At 34.0% G+C, this 17,254-nt stretch overlaps 1 protein-coding gene across 5 annotated transcripts in view; it reads right to left on the bottom strand.

Moving 5' to 3' along the window:
* LOC136979441 (extracellular matrix organizing protein FRAS1-like) overlaps positions 1 to 17,254 on the bottom strand; it is a 522,959-nt gene that overhangs the window by 355,776 nt on the left and 149,929 nt on the right. For all 5 annotated transcript variants that reach the window (XM_067275439.1, XM_067275436.1, XM_067275435.1 and 2 more), the window contains one exon: positions 14,656 to 14,799. In XM_067275439.1, the coding sequence (XP_067131540.1) occupies positions 14,656 to 14,799 (144 nt within the window). The remainder of the gene's footprint in view (positions 1 to 14,655; positions 14,800 to 17,254) is intronic.

Here is a 17,254-nt window from a genome sequence, read left to right as displayed (position 1 = left end):
GCTAACTGCTTCCCAGAATCCCTGGGACAAAAGCTGGCCACACTAATTTCTAAAGAAGAGGACCTCATACAATTAGTGACATCTCAACAAGAGAAGTCTTTGGCTGCAATCTATGAATTTAAAGCCGATTTTGACAAAATAAGTAAAACTAATGCTGATAATGACCACATACAATTACTGGTCACTCAACAAGAGAAAACCCTGACTGAAATCACTGCTTTGAAAGCTGATGTCGATAAAATAAATAAAGTTAATGTGGATAATGAACACATACAATTACTGGTCACTCAACAAGAGAAGACCTTGAATGAAGTCACTGATTTGAAGGCTGATGTTCACAACATAAGTAAAAAGAATACTGACAATGATCATACACAACTATTGGTCACCCAACAGGATAAGTTCTTGGCTGCAGTCTCAGAGGATATAAATAAGGTTACTGAGGCCACTAAGAGATTGGAAATAGAGTTTTCTGGTGTAAGAGAAATAGGTAGGGCATCTGAAAATATGGCAAGCGGTAGTGAAAACAGAACATTATACAGTGACATCCTCAAGGGGGGCGCTAAGCCTAAACCTAAAAACACGAATTTTCCGAACACCATACTGGTCTACCCAACTGATAGTAAAGCGAACTCTGAGGACACCAAAAGACTATTAAAAGAAAAGATCAATCCAATACAAATCAAGGTTGGCATCAGAGGCTTTCGTAGGATAGAAGGAAAAGGAATTGCTATAGATGTTGGTACTAAAAATGAACTCCAGATTCTCGAAAGGGAAATTAAGGAAAGGGCCCCCAATCTTAAAATAAGGGTTCCGAACAAAAGGAAACCAAAGGTTCTTATTAGGCAAGTACCAAGGCACCTTGAAAAAGAGGAGGTTGTTGACTGCATCTTCCAACAAAATGAGACTATTCATGCTAACTTTGAAAGGGAAAAATTTGATGAGGGGTTTGAATTGAAATATGCCTTTGGAGGAGATAGCAAAAACAATGTGGTGAACTGGGTGGCTGACGTTACTCCATATGTGCTGAAAATCCTTACCACAGTACGGAAATTAAATATTGAATGGGCTCGTTGTTGGACAACGGAACACTTCTCTATACTGCAGTGTTTCAAATGCTGCAGATTTGGGCACCAAAGCAAAAACTGTGAAGAAAAAGAAGAAATCTGCAGCCAATGTGCTGGCAATCATAAATATAGAGACTGCCCGCAAAAGAATAAGAGCCCTATTTGCCATAATTGCCACCTTCAGGGAGATAAAGACCAGAAACATAATGCATTTGACAGGGTTTGCCCAGTTTACAAACGTATAAGGAACTTAATAATGACCAGGACCAATTATGGGGACTGACTATAATAGACTAAATTTTCTGCAAATAAACCTACAGAGGTCTATCGGCGCAATTTCTTCACTGGGCAAGGACTTATCTAACTTTGATATTGTACTGTTGCAAGAACCTTATAGCATTAGCAACAGGGTGGCTTGCCTTCCACACAGGCATCTTGTAGTACAGGACAATACTCATACCCCATGGGCTGCCATTGTTGTGCCCAATAACAATGTGGCCATACTCCATCATAAGAAGTATACAACAGACAAAATAGTCTGCATCGAAACCACACTTGGGGACCTCAGTCTGATTATTATCAACGTTTATGCTCCAGGCAAGGAAGACATAACTAATGAACTGGACCAAATACAGGATATCATAAATCACTTCAAGGATAGCCAATATGTGATTGCTGGTGATCTAAATGCCCACTCGCCTACTTGGGGGGGCAAGAAATTGGACCCCAGGGGGAGGCTATCGAGGAGTTCCTGGCTGTGAATGGTTTGGTTGTTATTAATGACCCTAATTCCCCTCCTACGTACGAAGGTCCCAGGGGGCATTCCTGGATAGACATAACCTGTGTCTCTACTGGTATAATTAACAAGTTGCACAACTGGAAGGTCTGCACTAAAGACAGTCTATCGGACCACAGTTACATTAACTTCCATATTGGCTGTACAGATGACTATAGCACAATAAACAACATCAAATTCTACAGAACGAACAATGTGGATTGGGACTTTTTCTTCGAATGCCTAGATGATCGAGATAGATCTGTCTCCCTCAATTAATAATAGGAGTGAGGCTGTGGACTACATTGACACCCAGATCCTAATGATCTCGCAAGTCTGTGATGAGTGCTTCCCTACTGATAGACCAAGGAAACAAGGGGTACCTTGGTGGAACAAAAATCTGGATAACATGAGGAAAATAAACAACCAAAACAGGAAGGCTTACCAACGCTGCAAGAACAATGACAGGGATTCTCTAAAGTTACGGTATCAGAACTATCAGGCCATCTATAAGGAGGCTATAAAGGACGCTAAGGTTAAATCATGAAAGGAATACTGCTCCTCCGCTTCTACAGACCCATGGGGTTTTGTTTACAAATGCTGCGCATCTAAACTTAAGACTCCCTCCTGCCTCACTAGTATCTGCTCGTCTGATGGTGGTGTGAAAAATATGGAGGACACGATCAATCTTATAATGGGGACCCTATGCCCGGACGATACGATGATTCTTTCCAGCACTCCATTAGGGAGCAGACTAGTGCTCCATTGCATTATAACAGCCCGCATTCTTTTACCGTTATGGAAATTGAGGCAGCTGTCAATAGGCTGGCAACACGTAAGGCTCCGGGTCTGGATGGGATAACTGCGGTCATTGTTCGGAAAATTTGGGAAAACCGTCCGAATCTCCTACTAACACTATACAACTTCTGCCTAAAGTTCTGTATATTTCCTGCCGATTGGAAAAAAGCGAGGATGGTACTTATTCCCAAGACCAAAGATGCCCATATCACTTCTCCGGGAGATTACCGGAATATCTCCCTACTTCCCATTTTGGGTAAAACATTAGAAAGGCTAATAATGAATAGAATGGTTTGGCATTTGGAGAAGGAAGAATACTTAAACGTACAGCAATTTGGATTTAGGTCTGGGACATGTACAACGGATGCCATTTTCTCACTGGTTAATAAAATTAAAGCCCTGCAAAACACCCACCCATACATTATGGGGCTCAGTCTGGATATAGCAGGCGCATTTAACTCGGCCTGGTGGCCTATAATATTGATGTGTCTTAAAAAGAGCCAGTGTCCAAATTATATATTCAACATGATAAGGAACTACTTGCATGATCGTACCGTCACACTACAAGTGAGCTCACGTTCCCATACTCGGCATATCACACGTGGGTGCCCGCAGGGCTCCGTGCTGGGCCCGCTATTGTGGAACTTGTTGTTCAATGGCTTTGTAAATAAAAATTTTGGAGGTGTCTGGACAGGGGCCTATGCCGACGACACGATGATACTGGTAACAGCACATTCAAGGGCCGAACTTGAACACAAGGCCAACAGAATTCTGGAGAAGGTCCTCAATTGGGGAAGGAGGAACAGGCTTGAGTTTAATCCAAGCAAGACAAAAGGGATAATTTTTACCAGACCAAGGGCACGACATCTATACAAAAGGGTACCGACCATTAAAATGGGCGGCACCAGTGTTAAGGTAGTACCAACATTAAAATACTTGGGAATCTCGCTACACCACAAGCTTAGTTGGCTTCCTCATGTCAAGAACATTTGTAATAAAACTAATCTGCTATTCAATAAAATGACAAAGGTAGCGAAAACGAAATGGGGGCTCTCTCCCCAAATTATGAGTGTGATCTATGATTCTGTGTTCCTTCCTATGATCTCATACGCAGCCCCGGTCTGGGTCGAGGGCCAGAACCAGGTACATATTCATCAGAAGCTACAGAGCGCCCAGCGGAGAGCACTCCTTAGGATTTGTAGGGCGTACTCGACAACCTCCACGGCAGCCCTGCAGGTCATCGCAGGCAAACTGCCAATTGCACAGGAACTCGAGATGGTTTCGCAACGATGGAAAATGAGACATGGCTTGAATGTCCTCATAAACAATGAGAACTATAACAATATAGAGCAAACTCTACACTGCAAGTACAGTGAAGCACCAGAGAACTGGCCCTTTATTGCCAGTCATCCCTGGGCAGACCAAACTCTGGCCATTTTCTCGGATAGATCGAAGGATGGAGAGCAGGTAGGCAGCGCCTTCGTTGTCTATCAGGATAATAATGAAGTTCACCACTCCTCATATAAGTTGGGAAGATTCTGTTCCATGTTCCAAGCGGAACTTTGGGGTATCCTCTCAGCCGTAAGATGGTGAAATGATAACTTTGGTGGTATGAAAATTAATCTCTTTACTGACTCCAATTCCTCTGCGCAATCCATATGTAACTACAATTGGCGCCACCCAATTGTAAATCAAATCCTCAAAGAAATATCAAAGAATGTCAACAGTTTTGCAATCGTTTGGGTAAGAGGACACATTGGAGTCTGCGGGAATGAGCGAGCGGATGAGCTGGCTCGATGTGCTTCAAATATGAATTGTAATCCAAGCTACACTGCAATCCCTCAAAGCTTCATAATTAGTCGACTCAAAGAAAGTGCACTTATCAAGTGGCAGCAGATCTGGGACACTCAGAATAAAATAACAAGAAACTTCTTTCCCAAAGTTTCTACTACTGCTGGACATCTCATCCAACATAATGTCACCCAGTTCTACACAGCGCATGGAAGGTTCCAGAACTACCTTTACAGATTTAACAAGTCTTCAAACCAAAACTGCTTTTTGTGCAATGTTCCTGATGGTGTGGAGCACTACCTATTTTGGTGCCCCATGCTCGAGGACATGCGTCATCACATTATTACCATGTTGCCTGCTCATACCAACTGGCCATGCAATTTAAATGTACTTATCAACGATAAAAACATAAATCAAGCTTTTAACAAACTTGTTAATATGTATTTTAAAAGAACGATGGTCAGATAGGAATATAATGGATAGTGTTGTTTTGTTACTGTAATCTCCAAGAGAATTACTCTGTTCTGATGCTATATTCTTAATGTGAGCAACTTTGTTGTTAAATATTATATTGGCTATGTTTATTTATATACTTTGGTCTGACAAGCATATGCTCTCAAATATTAAACTGTATTATATTCAAAAACGAATAACTTTGTTGATTTGTATTTCTAAAGTGTATATATTTTAAACCTTATTCCGTAATCTATGGGATATATGGTCTGATTTGTATACTTTCAATGTCATCTCTGCAGTTGTAACCTACACGCGAGCTTTTATAGACTATTATCTTTGTGTTTATATTGTATATAGTAAAAATGTTAAAATGTAAATATTCTCTGTACCTCACCTCGGTAATGCACTGCGGTGCCGAGGCAATTTGTAATAAAGTCTTTTACAAAGTGTTAACTTTGTCAATATTCTACTGCCGAATCAGTCCAACAAATCTGGCAGATCAGTAAGAAGTTCTTTGCCTACTTTAACAGACTAGATGGCTTCTCCGCCTCGACCCCTATCTTCCGTCGTTCCGCTTCAGAGCCCGTTCTCCTCGACCTTTCTCGTCGAGAGCCGAGATCCCTTCTGCCCCTTTTTCTTCTCCTCTCTTTTATTACTTTGTTTTTAACAATGTTGTTTTTCGTGTCGGAGGCATCACTCCCCACCAGGTAGTAAAGCAATTAGATAGTAAAGTAATTAAAAAGGAAGTCTTTTTAGTCAACAAGAAAGGGAAACAATAGAAATCTTAAGCCTAACTTAAATTTATAGAATTATTAATTACAAAAATATACATTAATATAACCAACTACCACAACCCTATAGTCGTGTACTTGTATTATTATACTTATTTCCAGTTGTCACGAGCCGAGTTTTACCGTTAATCATTTTGTCGTGATTGGACTATGTTTGTTACGTATAGCTCACATGTCTTTCTATTAACACGGTGTATAAATTGTGGGAGCGCCATGCTAGAACTGTCTTTTCTTCTTTTGGATTGGTCTTCATGGGGAGAACTTTAACAGTTACTACGAGGAGGAACAAGGAGGTAAGGAGGGAGAATTCCGAATAGTGAGGTTCTCAGTGGCGAGTTAACAGAAAAAAGAATCCATCGTCATCGAGACAAGAACATTGTGTGGACTCACGACTGTTATGTTATATATAATCTTTTAGAGACGATTATTGCTGATATATAGTTATTTTCTTATTTGGTGGAATTTTATCCTTTATTTCCTACTCACAACTTTTGTCACCATGTGGCCGAGAATAAGGTTCTACACTCGTTGGGAGAATCGTCATCAACCGCATGTTCCATCCATGTAAACCTTGTAAATATATTTAGTCATAATTTTAATATTTAGTATTGGGCTTAGATTGTTAAGTGTACTCAGTCAACCCATCATCCAACCTGTGGAGAAATTTGCATATCTGTTGAATGGCCGAAGCTCACAGAATATAGAGAATAAGACCAATAAGGATTTTTCAAAAAAAAAAACAAAAAAAAAGACAAATATGGTGATTATTAAATTTAATAACATTATATATATATACAGTAGAGCGTCGATAAGTGGAACCAATTGGGGACTGGGGTCCTTCCAGTTAATGATTTGTTCCAGTTTCCGACTTTGTACGAAAAAATACATTAACCTGTCCGATGTTCAAATTTTTCTCCGTTGCGTATCGCTTCCTGATGAATTTTTCTCCATTGCGTGTCGCTTCGTGTTGAATTTTCGTCGATTTTAAGCCTAACGAAAATTTTTATAATAATCATCGAGGCTATCGTATCGTTAAAAATTATTTCTGCATTTTGTACAAACAAAATAAATATATTAAAGAATATAAAAAACATGAAAATTATACTTTAGAAGTAAATTTAGTATCAAAAACATTCGATTCAGCATGACACAGTCCGACTGAAAATCGTTCCACTTTCCGGCCATTCCACTTACCGGCGTTCCACTTATCGACGCTCTACTGTATATATATATATATAAGGTTTACACATCGTGATAGTACCAAACAAATTCCTCCACCGGCTGGGTGATGGGTTAACCGAGTACAATTGATAATCTAAGTCTAATACTAAATATTAAAATTATGACTAAATCTATTTACAAAAGTTACACTGACAGAACATACGCTGATCGATTGCTGGTAATTCTCCCAACGAATGTAGAACCTTGTTCACAGCCACGTGGTGACGAAGGTTGTCAGCAAAAAATAAAGTTCCACCAAATAAGAAAATGTTAAGGTTAATCATATTAGTCATTGTAAACCGCACTTTAGTCAGTCACTATCCGCTTATTTTGTGTGTCCGACCGTCAAAGAACCACTCGGGATCGAGTTACGTATATACAAGCTAAGTTTTTGTTTATTGTCTGGTCAATGTACACTTCCGTGTGTCAATTGTTCACGATAGGAGGCGTTTTTTTTGTGTAAGATCCAAGTCGGATGTATGTGAGTTAATAAATGTTCTTGTTGCCTTTGCCTCGCCCTGTTTTTGACTCGTTCACGGTTATAGGAAATCACCACAGAAAATAACTATAGATCAGTAATAATCGTCTCTATAGAAGTTATATAATATAACTGTCGTGAGTCCACACGATGTTTTTGTCTCGATGACGATGGATTCCTTTTTCTGTCGCTCACCACTCAAAACCTCGCTATCAGAATTCTCCCTCCTTACCTCCTTGTTCCTTATCGTAGTGCCCATCGAAGTTCTTCTTATGAAGCAATCCACCAGAAGAAAAAGATACTCTTGCATGGCGCTCCCACAATTTATATACTGCGCCAATGAAAATACACGTGAGCTATACGTCACGAACATAGTCCAATCACGATGAAACAAAAACGGTAAAACCCGGCATGTGACAAACTAAGCATAATAGTACTAGTATGCGACTAAAGAGTAAATTCCGATACGGAGTTTACCAAAAAAAATACTAGTGTCATAACACTACAACTTTGTTTAGTACTATCGTGATAGATGTGTAGACCTAAACATATTTGTTATTAAAATTGATAATCACCACATTAGTTGTTTTTTCTTTTTGTAAAGTCCTTATTCGCCTTACCCCCCCATTCTGTGAGCTTTGGCCATTCAACAGATCTACAAGACTATAATAAAACTTTTGAGCATGTAAGACAAGTACAATATGTTCTTGATAAAGATTGGCAACTTGGTAATTGGAAACTTACAGTTCATTTACACGTTAAGATAAAAATGGATTTTAGTGTATTTGAAATGAAAGTAGTCTGATTAAACTCTAAATATGTTTGTTGAAAACAGCACTATTTTGATAGATCGGGGATGTGCAAACATGCAACGTTAAAAAAAGGTAAAAAATGGTCACGAATCAGTATCAGTTTATTTGTTACCATTGGGGAATAAATTTAAGCAGAAAAAAAACAGATGATGTGAAGAAACTTTAAATAAACTGGGAATAAGTGATGGGCATACTGCAATGACATTTTACAAAAAGTGTTTTCTTGTTTAGAAAGTGATTAATTAATTCTAAATAGGTACTGTGAGAAAATAATTACAATATGATTTTCATTAATAATTAGGTTTTTATTTTCTTTCTTTTGGAATTAATATATTTTTTTAAACACTGTTTATTATTACTGTCAATCATATGAACAAGATATGTGATTTTCATTTTTGTTTTGTATATTATTTTGTATATTCTCTTTTGTTTTTATATGTTAAAAGTTTTGGACCATGTACCGTACCTGTTGTTTTTATTTCATTATCGGTTCAGATGCTTCAATTTTGTTCCAAAGTGGTTTTTTTTTAATCAAAAAGACACTGTGACCAAATAAGCCTTTTTCAAGTACAGTGAAACCTCGCTTAATGAGTATTTTGCATAATGATCAAAACAAATTGCAAAACGACGACTCGCTTAACAAGCGACGTTTCGCATAACGAGTGACGAAGAAAGAGAAAGTTCCAGATTGTGCGCATGCTCCATCAGTCTGTGTTTAGCACTCATTCTGCTAGCATCTTACTGTCACTTGTGACCAACAACCATAGTCCATTATATAATAAACACATCAAACAATATACCAAGTTCTTGGGCTATAAAAAGGCTATAATTTCATATTAAAAATAAATTAATTTGACTAGAGGTAGGCAGTTATGTTGCCATCTTGTATTAAATTTAATGACCAATTCTGAATTAAATTCCAGAAACTTCTAAATTAAAAATTAATTATTTATAATTATTAAATTTAATACGAGATGGAAACATAACTGCCTACCTCTAGTCAAATTAATTCATTTCTAATATTTATTTTAGCGTTTACATAACCCAAGAATTTGGCATATCGTTTGGTGTGTTTATTAGACATATTATCTGATTTTTTTTTTGTTTTCTGCAAATCGAATTCTCATTCCAGGTTGGTTCATTCCATGCTAGAAGAAAAGATTCATGCTCCTTAACAATGTTTATTGTATAATTTTCTTTGAATAAACATTATAAATTTGAATTAACAAATATAAAATACTTGAGTATTTTTTTTAGCATGGAACACATTATTGTATTGTACATTAATTTATATGGAAAAAATCATTTCGCTTAGCAAGTGTTTCGCATTACAAGTAAGATTCTAGAACGAATTACGCTCGTTAAGCAACGTTCCACTGTATCTTCAAACAAACAACCAACAAATAAAGCAAAACAGTAAGAGGGTTAGTTAAAGCAATAACCAAAATGCAGGCTGATTATTTTACACTATTTTCGTAGATCCTTTTAGATTGATTAATAACAATCACTATAACTTAAATCTTTTACATAGTTTTTTGTAGATTTTGTAACTTAATATCTTTCTTAGATCAATACTCAAACTATTCCAATAGGAAATCACTTGGAAAATCGGTGCAAATTTTCCCACCATAAGTGTAACAATTGGAAAAATAGAGAGGTTGAAGCCAAAGTTTTCAACACGAAAATGTATACATCAAACGTTCAGTGCCACTTTCCCGTAAGCCTAGAAGTTTGACAATGGCATTTGGAAAGTCAGTGGAATCATGCTCGACATTCCAAATACTGTTGTCAAACTTCTAGGCTTACGAGAAAGTGGCACCGAACATCCAATATACACGTTTTCACGTCGAAAACTTCGGCCTCAACCTCGCTATTATATCCATAGGTCTTGCAAGTATCCCGTGTCGAAACATTTCGACGTTCACCTATTTCGTTTCCGATATAGCTGTTTTCCTTTTTACCCTTTATAAATTTATAACTCCCAACAGGACTTGTTTCATGTAGATTTCACATATTCTATCAATATTTTCAGTGCAGTAGAGTTCCACACCAATTCTCTGAAATGTAGATTACGAACTGAACAAATAAAGCAATTTTATACTACCCGAATTTGTTAATAGCATATAAAAATGCAGTTCCCCAGACTATAATTCCGTATCTTAGTTTGGAATCCATACATATATGATATACCTGCTTTAACTGTAATATACTTAAAAAGTTTTGAATTTTTTTCATTTATTCCAATATACTTTGCCAAGGATAAAGCAATATCATCTATTTGTCTATTCCAGCACAGATTATCATCAAATGTTATCCCTAAAAACTTTATAGCACTTACTCTTTCTATGTTATTTTCAGTTATTTCAATTTTTAGATGGTCAAGATTAACTTTTTTGTTTCTATTGGCAAAACAGAAATTTCATCTTGTTTTTATTAATTGCCAGCCTATTTTTTCCATATAACCATTTAATGTTTTTAGGATGTTATTTGAACTCTCTTGAAGAATTACAGCATTCGTATGAGAAGAAGTTATCACTATATCATCAGCATACATGATTATGTTGTCTTTTGATATATGGTTGAAAAGATCATTGATATGTATATTAAAAAGCAGAGGACCTACAATTGAACCTTGAGGAAAGCCCTTGTTTGGTTTAAACAAACTGGAGATAGCCTGTCCATTTATAATGTGGTAAGTTCTGTTTAACAAATATGATTTTAACCATCTTAAAGAAATTCCTCTTAACTAACAGTTTGCAATTTTAATTCTAAAAGTTCCAGATTCAAGCTATCAAATGCTTTTGAGAGGTCTACAAAGAAAAACTACTATATTTGATTTATCCAGTTTCAACACGATTAATTGTTTCGAATGCAACAAAGCATCTCCCGTCGAATATCCCTGTTTGTATGCATATTACTTACTGTGAATAATCTGAAATTTATTTATAAAAAGTAGAAAATCTTTTACAGAAAATTTTCTCAAAAATTGTTGCCAGAATAGATACTATTATGATTGGATGTTAGTTTTCTACATCACACTTAGATCCACATTGTTTAAAAATGGTATTTTTCCAGAAAAGTTAAATCAAAACTTAGTTTTGCTGTTAGATAAGGATAAGTCCTTATATAACTTTTCTGGAAAAATACCATTTTCAAACAACTTGTTTATCACTATATCTCTAACTGCACTACTATAATACATCAAAAACCTCAAAAACCTTTAAAATGCAGTCTATTTTGTTTACGTACCAAATGTTTTCGGTCAAATTAACTGACCTTCAGGATCGAACGAAAAATTTAATTTGTCAAACGGAAAATTCTTTGCCAAATGGAAATTTTAGACCGTTTTTATAAGTACAGTGAAAAAGGGCAAACTATAAATTTTCGGGAATCGTATAAAATCACACCAGCATGGAAAGCGGTGGCTTTGCAAGTATAAAGGATCAAATGGATTTGCGTAATCGAATCGGCAAAGATTTTAGGTTTTTAAAAAACGTTCTAGAATTTCTGTTTGGCAAATTAAATTTTTTGTTCGATCCCGAAGAAGGTCAGTTAATTGACCGAAAACGTTCGGTAGGTAAATAAAATAGACTGCATTTTAAAAGGTTTTCGAGTTTTGTTTATTTGTTTATCGGGTACGACAATGGTCGAGCTAAGATATCTGCTACATATTTTAGAATTTCAAAAAGAAAGTATTGGAAATACCAGCATTTACAATATGTTGCTTTAAGTTGACACTTTTGCCAACATCTGGTGTGAAACTATTCATGGATCTGTAGTAATCGGCAAAGATATTACAAATTGTGTGCTCATCACCAGTTGTTTTCCCATTATAGTTTAATTGATTTATTTTAACTTTATTCTTTGTCTTGGTTACTTCAGAGTTGTGTTTAATTCTTGGTTAGTAACACCTAAATTAGGGCCATTTTAATTCTTTTCCAGAAATCAGAAAGGAAGTCAACGTTAGAAAACAAAAGACTATAATAGTTCATCTGCTCAATCCAAATGTTCTTCCTAATTTGTTTATTCAAGTTATTTATATTCTCTAAGTACTTGTTTCAATCTTCAGGGGTTATCCAATTTCTATTCTTAACATGTGATCTGATATAAATTTCCTTAGGAATACTTTCCTGTTTATTCTGTTTTTTTATTCTTTTACATATTCTCACTTTGGGAGATATTTGTCAATAAAAACCAGTAAAATAGTGTATACGTAGTCAGCTAATTGATCAATTGTCAAACTTTGAGTATAAAAATAAATAATTGCAGGAAAAACATGATAAGGCATTTCATAAAAAGTGAATAGAAAAGTTGTTGATTTTGCAGTAAAGTTACTTTACTCCTGAGAAAGGCCTTGATATGAAAAAGAAAAGTAAAGACAATGATAGGTAAATGGTCAGAAATCAAATCTTAGTGTATAAAAAATTCAGACTCAGTATCATTTGTTAGACCATAGTCTATTAAAGAGTGAGTATTTTTACCATATCTGGTAGGCTGATTCGGATCAGTCAGGATTGTTACATTTTCTGCATAGCATAAGTTTACCAATTTGCAGGTTTAAATCCATGGTTCGAAGTACCATGGCTACCATTCCTTTGCCTCGGGATTTTTTCACTGTTAAACCTATATTCAGAATATAAAAATAAAGCTCTGTACCAATAATTATGGTTTTATCTTAACATTTAAAGCGAGTATTTAAAATTTTCGATTTTTGGAAATTTTTATTTTCTGGAGATACATCACTTTGGAAATAAGTTCTTCAATTTTGAATAAAAAGGATAAAAGGACATATTTAGACCCAAAGGTGCGATGCTTGACATCAGTCAATCAGTATAAAAGGCCTAGACAGAAATGTGTAATTTGAAGATTAATTCTTACCAATTCAAGTTGATTAATTGTAGCAAGTTTTATTTATGTACAGTGTTGTTATATGATTATTACTTTATTACATTACTAATTTATTAATTTATTATAATTGGAATATTTTGATTTTTAAACAAACTTTATTGAAGTAAAACAAAATCAAAATATTTTTGAAAACTTTTTTTTTAGATATTATTCAAATTTATTAATATGTTCTATGTTAAAATCTGTTTGTTAAATGTCCTATTTTACAATGAGATAAGAAATATCTTACAAAAATGTCATAGAATGAATTGCATTTTGATTCCTTGAACTAAATATCATCATTTTTGTTTCTAGTTGCAAAATGAAGTCCATTGTTATTAGAACAAATAAAATATATCTTTTAATTTATTAGAGTTTGTTGTTGTTATTGAATTATCACTCTATGTACTCATTACTTTAAAAAGAAAAACCTTTTAAAATCATTAAGTATTGAAGTATAAAAGCCAAAACTGGAAACATTTGTTTAATTAAAAAAATATGAGTGGAAAGTAAGAAGTGTTGATATACGAGTTGTTCATTAAATATTCTCTTCATATTTATCACATTTATTCAACTTAATATATATATATTATATATCAACCAGTCATTTTCTGTAAAATTATTAGTGAACTTTTCAATACTTATAACTTGATAAGAAAAGATTTGATTTAAATTATACTTAAAACATTCTTCATTGTAAACCACTTATATCAAAAACTTACATGAATTTTCTAGATAGGTATTTTATTTGTAAAAATAACCACATGGACTGGTCAACAAACTGGCCACGTGGAGTTTTCTGGGTTTTCTTCACGTTAGTAACACCTAAATTAGGGCCAGCTTTACATAAAAGTCTTTCTGGGATGCAGCCTCCTTGGAAGATTGCTCGGCGTTACGTTGCCATAACCAAATAAACCGAACCAATTCTAACAAACTCGATATTTACGAGGACATGCTTAACTACCACATAACTTGAAGACCTCACACCCTCCCCTGATTTCATTTCCCTTATTAACTCATACTGCTTAAAAATATTCTAATGTTCAGCCAAATTAATATATGTGCAATGATTTTAAGACACAAAGTAGAATTTGAAGTCTTTTTCTGTGCCAATGTTTATTTTTCAGATTTATTATTATGGTCCAATTTATTAATATTAAAAAATTGAATTCTTATTCAGATATTAAAAATTATTACTTTTAAAAGTTTGCATTTTCGTTTATATGCAATATACCCCTAACATATGTAGTTTTTCAATCTTTTGTAACAGTCTAATTGTGTTTAAAGTGCTGTTGTGTTCTTGCTACAGTAGTAAATATACTTTGAAAAGATTTGAAATTAATTAATTTATGTATGTTAAACAAGCTTATGGACTGAGAAACTGCAATGATTATGATATTACGAGTCATAATTTTCTTACCAAAATAAAATGTTAATTTTATGCACTTTTATTTATATTATTTTTTAATTTTAGAATATTTAGAGATTCTGTTTTAAGTATTTTATTTTAAAAAAATTGTAACTATAATAATAACCATCTTAATAATAATAATTACCAAAACAATAATAACCATCTTACCTTTACAGTTTCCATCTGAGTCAAGATATTTTCCTGGTGTACATTTTGAAGAACAACTTCCAAAGGAAAGTTTTACATTTTCAGGACAAGATACACATTCATCAATGCCAGCACCATAGCAGGTTTTACAAGAAACATGACACTCTACGTCGGGAAGAATAATTTATTTAATTCGTAAAAATTTCAATTTTGAACAATTTTCTATTGCATTATAATATTTTTGGCATTTTGTTTACTTAAACCATTAAAATAGAAGTATATTGCTGAAAAATATATTACATTTTAAAATCAAAATTTTCATCTATATTTTTGTTAGATCAGTATCAACTTTTCTACAGTAATTTTATAGTTTCAATAACTACACATTTAAATTTACCTTAAAAATGACTACTTTTTACCTTTGTTTCAATAAATTACAATATAAATAATTCCACAGTAATATAAAGAGTTATAAATATGAATGCTCAAATAGTTTGAAAAGACATAGAAAAAGTTAATAAAGAAATTCATTTATATTTTCACAGTCAATTATTTTTGTACTTAATTATATTTTTGTGATTTATCATCAAAGTATTTGTGACTATTTTATGTTTATACAAAAACTATTAACACAGAAAGACAGTTGTTTAATGTGTTATTTACATAATTTGGCATCAAGTGTGTGTTCAAACTTTATTCATTTTTATGATCCACTTACCATATTTGATAAATTGTGTCAGCTTTTTAGTTTCATGATGTTGTATTTTTAATAAATATAAAATATAAAATCAGATATGCAAAATATTTCTATAAATAACTCTTTTCTAAAAAAGATAAGCTTACTTTTAAGCACTAGGCCTACTTTCAGTGCAATTTTGATACACAATTTTATCTAATAATTTATAATTTCAGACAATAACTTTCCCAAATTGAAAAATAAGAAATGTAGATGTTTTCAAATAGTAGATTAGCACATTGTAAAATTTGATAAGTTATCTGTTTCTGAGAACTTCAACGCCCAAGAATAGATGCAAGCTTAAACTTAAGAAGTGAAGCCATAACTGTGTAAATATCTGCTATTTTTAATGTTTTTTGAATTACTAAAATGAGAAAGTCCTGCAGAGTATTAAGTACCCGTATCATGTGCTCATAAAAAAAAAAAAAAAAAAAAAAAAACACCACACTTGTAGATAGTCGGGTCGAAAACGAAGTCAAAAAAAAAATACAAAATGGCGACACACTACAAACAGGCAGTAGTGCAAGATTTGCACATGCATTGCTCATTGAAAAGTTGGAAATATGAATATCGTATTGTGAAATCGAATTTTGACAAACACGTGCTTTGGGAAGTTCAAAAAGCGAATGTTGCTAAATCAAATTTTGACAAACGAATCTTTGAAAAAAACCCATTTACCTGTCCCGTGTTATTCCCCACATATTTCTGGTTGCCACGTGCTAACCTCGACCGATCGACCGGAGATATCTCGTTTCGGCATTGGAATGTTTTTGAAACTAGATGGCGCGCAGTTATAATTTTATATTAAAACTAACTTCCAAAATGTAATTTGTTTTCTTCTTACTTTTTTTACATTTATGAATATATATATATATTTCCTTTGTGCAAAATTAAAAGAATAATTTTGGACGATACAATAGTCACTATTATTATTTTTCAAAAACAAGAAATTTTTGCATTGACAAAAATTCGACCTGGAGTGTCATGCAATGGAGAGAAATTTGAACATTGGATAGGTTAATTTCATTGAAAATGCATCGTGGAAGACCTCGTGGTCGTGGCTGTGGCCGGCGAAGATTGAACGATTGCACTCAAAACCAGTGATACCAAAGACGATTGGAGAATCGGAACGAGACCTGTCGTTAGCGTCGAAGTGATCCCGCTTAGTAGTGAGTTTCCGAGACACGGTCTTGTCCCAAATATGGCATTGCCATTTTACTTGTTTGTAGTTAAAATTTAATTTTAAAAAATACTTGTACTTTTGAGTTAGTGACATTTGCATCATGGAAATTTGCAGTCGCACCTTAGATAAAGAGTTATATTCTTCATTGATACATGGACTTGATGCTACTATTCGGTGTCACCAATCAAGAATGATAACTTATTTGATCCAGGTGTTAAGTTCTAAAGTTAAAAATTGGATTACACTTTTTATTTTGTTTTGGATAATGCAATGAGTTTTATTGAATGATAAGTTATCAAGAGTCAAGTTTCTGAAACTTTACTGTATTTATTGTAAACCAGCAGATGAGCCTAGCATTACTTGAGCAAAAAATAACAGCAGCAAAGATTAAGATTGTTAGATTATTCACAAATTAAATACATTCAAGTACTTTCAACATTTCAAAATGTCATCCTCAGGCAAACAAAAAATATACAAAATTATACAAACACATGGAATCACAACTTGTGGTGAAGGCTAAATGGGCAAGGTAGAACAAAAGCACAAGCAAAATACAAGATATGATCAAAAAATATCCAACCTTAGTTTTTTCATTGCAAATATTTGCAAGCTGGAGAGGAGACTATCATCATGCAATCCAATGTGTTTGTATAATCAACCAATTAAAATTCAAGCCATCTTGTATAAACAATCACTTGTAA

The sequence above is a fragment of the Centruroides vittatus genome, unplaced genomic scaffold, assembly GCF_030686945.1.
Source record: "Centruroides vittatus isolate TY-2023 unplaced genomic scaffold, ASM3068694v2 contig_620, whole genome shotgun sequence".
Lineage (NCBI taxonomy): Eukaryota > Metazoa > Arthropoda > Arachnida > Scorpiones > Buthidae > Centruroides > Centruroides vittatus.
Note: the sequence above shows the minus strand (reverse complement) of the source record. Positions and strands in the feature narration are given on the sequence as shown.